This window comes from Geospiza fortis, unplaced genomic scaffold, assembly GCF_000277835.1.
Source record: "Geospiza fortis unplaced genomic scaffold, GeoFor_1.0 scaffold1, whole genome shotgun sequence".
Lineage (NCBI taxonomy): Eukaryota > Metazoa > Chordata > Aves > Passeriformes > Thraupidae > Geospiza > Geospiza fortis.
Window position 1 is genome coordinate 712,746 of NW_005054320.1, and position 3,674 is coordinate 716,419.

General features: G+C 44.9%; 1 protein-coding gene across 1 annotated transcript in view; it reads left to right on the top strand.

Annotated features, from left to right (window-relative positions):
* Nucleotides 1-3,465, top strand: part of CD96 (CD96 molecule) — a 30,818-nt gene extending 27,353 nt beyond the window's left edge. Inside the window, 3 exon segments of the mRNA XM_031056694.1 lie at nt 577-654; nt 2,171-2,309; nt 3,357-3,465. Of these exon segments, the coding sequence (XP_030912554.1) occupies nt 577-654; nt 2,171-2,309; nt 3,357-3,465 (326 nt within the window).
* Nucleotides 3,466-3,674: the final 209 nt, after the last annotated feature.

Consider the following 3,674-nt stretch of genomic DNA (forward strand, 5'->3'; position numbering starts at 1 on the left):
GGAAGGGAAAAAACTGTGTATAAACAGGTGATAGATGATTTTTGTGGGTCAGACACAAAAATCATCTGTGGTTCTTTAGGTTTCTCATTACCATCAATGAGGTAAAGCTTATAATTCTCCCAGACAGCTCTGCTGCTCAAAGCTGCCTCAATGCTGGCTTGCTGGAATATCTTAACTCTTCCTTCCTTCCTTCCTTCCTTCCTTCCTTCCTTCCTTCCTTCCTTCCTTCCTTCCTTCCTTCCTTCCTTCCTTCCTTCCTTCCTTCCTTCCTTCCTTCCTTCCGCCACTTCCTTCCTTCCGCCACTTCCTTCCTTCCGCCACTTCCTTCCTTCCTCTTCCCCCTCCCCTTCCCTTTCCTTATAATATTTCTTTTGATAAAAGCGCATTTTCATATTCAACACCAGGTCATAAATGGCCAAAATATAGGCATCTTGCCAAGTGAATTTTTACACTGTGATCCTGGAAATTTCTGACTTTGGAATTTTCAGCTGAGTGAATAACAGAGGGTTCACAACAACCTTCATTTTTAAAAAACAAGTAAGTTACTAAAAATGTTCTGTGCCCATATCTTTATAGGTAACCTGTCCTACAGCATCACAGATCAGACAATTTCAGTTACCAGAGGAAAAAATTTCTTTCCTACCAGCAGCCTGTGAAAAAGATGACAAATTCAGAAAGTCTCTCTCTTGGGGGTGGTCGGTCTGTTATCAGTCCCTCCGGCGCTGGGGCAGCTGCTGCAGCCACAGGGTGTAAACTCTCGGCGTTCCAAGGTCCCAGTCCAGAGCAGGTTCGAGATGGTCAAAAAAAAAAGCGAGGAGAAACAGTCCAGGAAGAAATTTGGACTGTTTAGCTAAACTAGCTAATGAGCAGAAGCAAAAAAGCGAGCAGAAGCAAAGCAGAAGCAGGAGCAAGAGAGCGAAGCGAAAAGCAAAAGCAAAAAAAGTGAAAGCAGCACAAAGGACTGCCCATCTCTGTGTCCCTGATAAGAAAAACCCAAACAAAACTTTCACTCTTCAAAGCCAATCTTAAAGGCACAGAACGTAATATCCCGCAGAAACAGAACATATGAATGGGGATACAAGCATCATAACGTCACCCTAGGACAAAGGGAAAAGAGATAAAAAGAGGAGTCACAGCTTCTGTATCCTCATATCACAGGTTGTCGCAGGCTTTTGGCATTCCAGCCTTCTCCCTCCATCTGCAAGCAAAGTTCCAGTGCATGCTTTCTTCCAGCAGCAAAATTTGGCCAGTAACACTCTTGTGCCCCAGGGAAAGCTCAAGGCTCATGCACCGTGGTGGACTGGCCACAGCACTGGTTGCCATGGTGGGTAAGACTCAGCCTAGGTGACGCACCTGTGTGGCCAGCCTTGCACAGGGTGGTGAGGCCAGTTTAACGGGAGTTGTGTCTTGGTTTGGAAAGACAGGAGTCTGCTAAGGAAGGCAGGAGCCTCCCCTGAAATTGAGAATGTAAACCCTCCCCACCCCTCCGAATTGCTACAATTTTAAATTAAGGGTCTGATCTCTCTGGCACCCAGGCCACTGCTGCACCCTCTGGCAGCTGGAGGAGGACTGTGCTCCTTCTCTTCTTCTTCTCCATACCAAGGACCTGACGGCACTTCTGTCAGCACCCCCAAGGGTGGCTGTGCAGAAGTGGGAAGGGGAGGGGAATCCCAGCACTGCAGGGGGGAGAGGCAGCTGGAATGAGACTAGGATGCTGTGCTGCTGACAAGAGCTCACCTCAAAAGGCAGCTGAGCCCTTGGCCAGATGTTTTGGCAGGGTCTGGTGTCAGTGGTGTGAAAAATAAACCATTGGGAAGGAGGACTGGGGTTGGCAGATGTGCCTGTCTGCACTGTGACATGCAGCTTCTTGCAGAGCAGCTCACAGGGGAACAGAGAAAGCCAATGGGTTTTGGATGAAATGCTCTCTGGGCTGTGCCTAAATAAACTTGTCAAGTGAGCCAGTGGGTGGCTGAAATCAGCTCACACACCCAGTCAGAACAAAAGTGGGCTAAGCCCATAAATCAGAGCTGCAGTATTCGGAGTTTGGGAACCCCATCCTGGTGATGAGTGGCTGCACTGACAGCAGCGCTATGCAGAGCAGGGAGCAGCAAGCCCCAGGCATCAAACCCTGATTTCTCTCCTCTCTGAGGACCTTCAGATGAGTTCCATGTGTCCCTTACAGGTGACAGGAGGAACACCAAAGCCAGTCGTTTCCCCTGGCCAACAGTGGTAGCTGTCCTGCTCCTCCTCTGCAGCACTCTGGTAGGTTTAGGCATCAGGAAATGGTGTCAGTACCAAAAGAGATGTCAGTACCAGTGAATTGAGCCATAGGGGTGGAAGGGGTGGCACAGAGGGCAGCACCAACTCTAATCCAGCTGTTTGGATTTACACTTTTTCATTTGAGACGACTCATAGCACACAAGGCCTTTAAGTACATGGATCATTAATGCCATTTTTCTCATACAGCAGTATGCAAAGTAGAGTATTCTCAGTCCTTTCATCTGTTCTGTGGGTTATCTTTAAAATAAACTTTAAGAAAAGAGCTGCAGTGCAGCTTCAGGGTGTAAGGGAAAAATAAAAGTCAATTTTTGTCCCCAGAGCCCCCCATTTCTATTAGCCTCCCTGCCAGCTGCTTTTGCTCTCTCATTTTCTATGGTTACTTGAGGACATGTTTTAATGAAATTGTACTTCTAGGGCAGGTCTATTTGAGTTTTGAATGATATATGTGAAAGTAGCCTACCCAAAACTCAATCCCAGTCAAAAAAGCATTCAGCGTGTAATTATTACCAGAGTTTGACTCTCTACTAAAACACTCCAAGATCTACTGCTGAAAGCAATACCTAAGAGACAATTGTTTTAAATCTTACCAACATTATTAAAATACTCAAAAAATCATAGTTATAATTAATCACCTATGATTCTAGAAATCCTCTTAAAACTCAACTGTAAATCCTGTATATCAAAGATAAAAACAGGATTTATTTTTTTAACTAATTTGAGGTGGGACCTTTATTTATAAATCGATCAAAAAAAGTTATGAGTCTTTAAATATACTTTCAGAGAGCAGTGTGAGCAAAAGGCCCATGCAAGGATTTTGAATAGCTCATCAGGACCATGTTCGGTTCTTTTAAAACACGAATGAAATAAAACTGTGAGTTGGGAGCTAAGAAAGCCAAATGAATAGCAAAAGGTGTCCTGGGGTTATAAAACAGACTCAGGGAAGTCACAGTATGTAAGACCTAATGTCAGGTGCTCTTATAATGACTTAGTGCCAATCCACCTCCTCCTGTGAACATTTTATAACTATCTTTTATGCTACTTTCATGTGATAGTGCATTTTCTCTCTTCTATTTCAGTATGAACAGACCTCCATCTTTTAAGCCACCACCACCTCCAATAAAGTACACCTCCATGGCAGAGTCTGATGGGACTCCCCCATCCTGCCACGAACTAGAAAACCTGTAACACCACCTGCACCCATTGTGTAGCACACAGAAGACTGGCACAGTTAAAAGGCTCTGCCTTTGGAGCAGTGGTTACAGGAGCTTGGTGGTAATGACCCATATTAAAATTCAGAGCTTCTACATGACATTAATTTTGGAAGCTGATGATTTCTTGGGACACTCCTTTCATCCTGTGTATCTCTATGCATGCACTACATTGGTAGTAAGTGT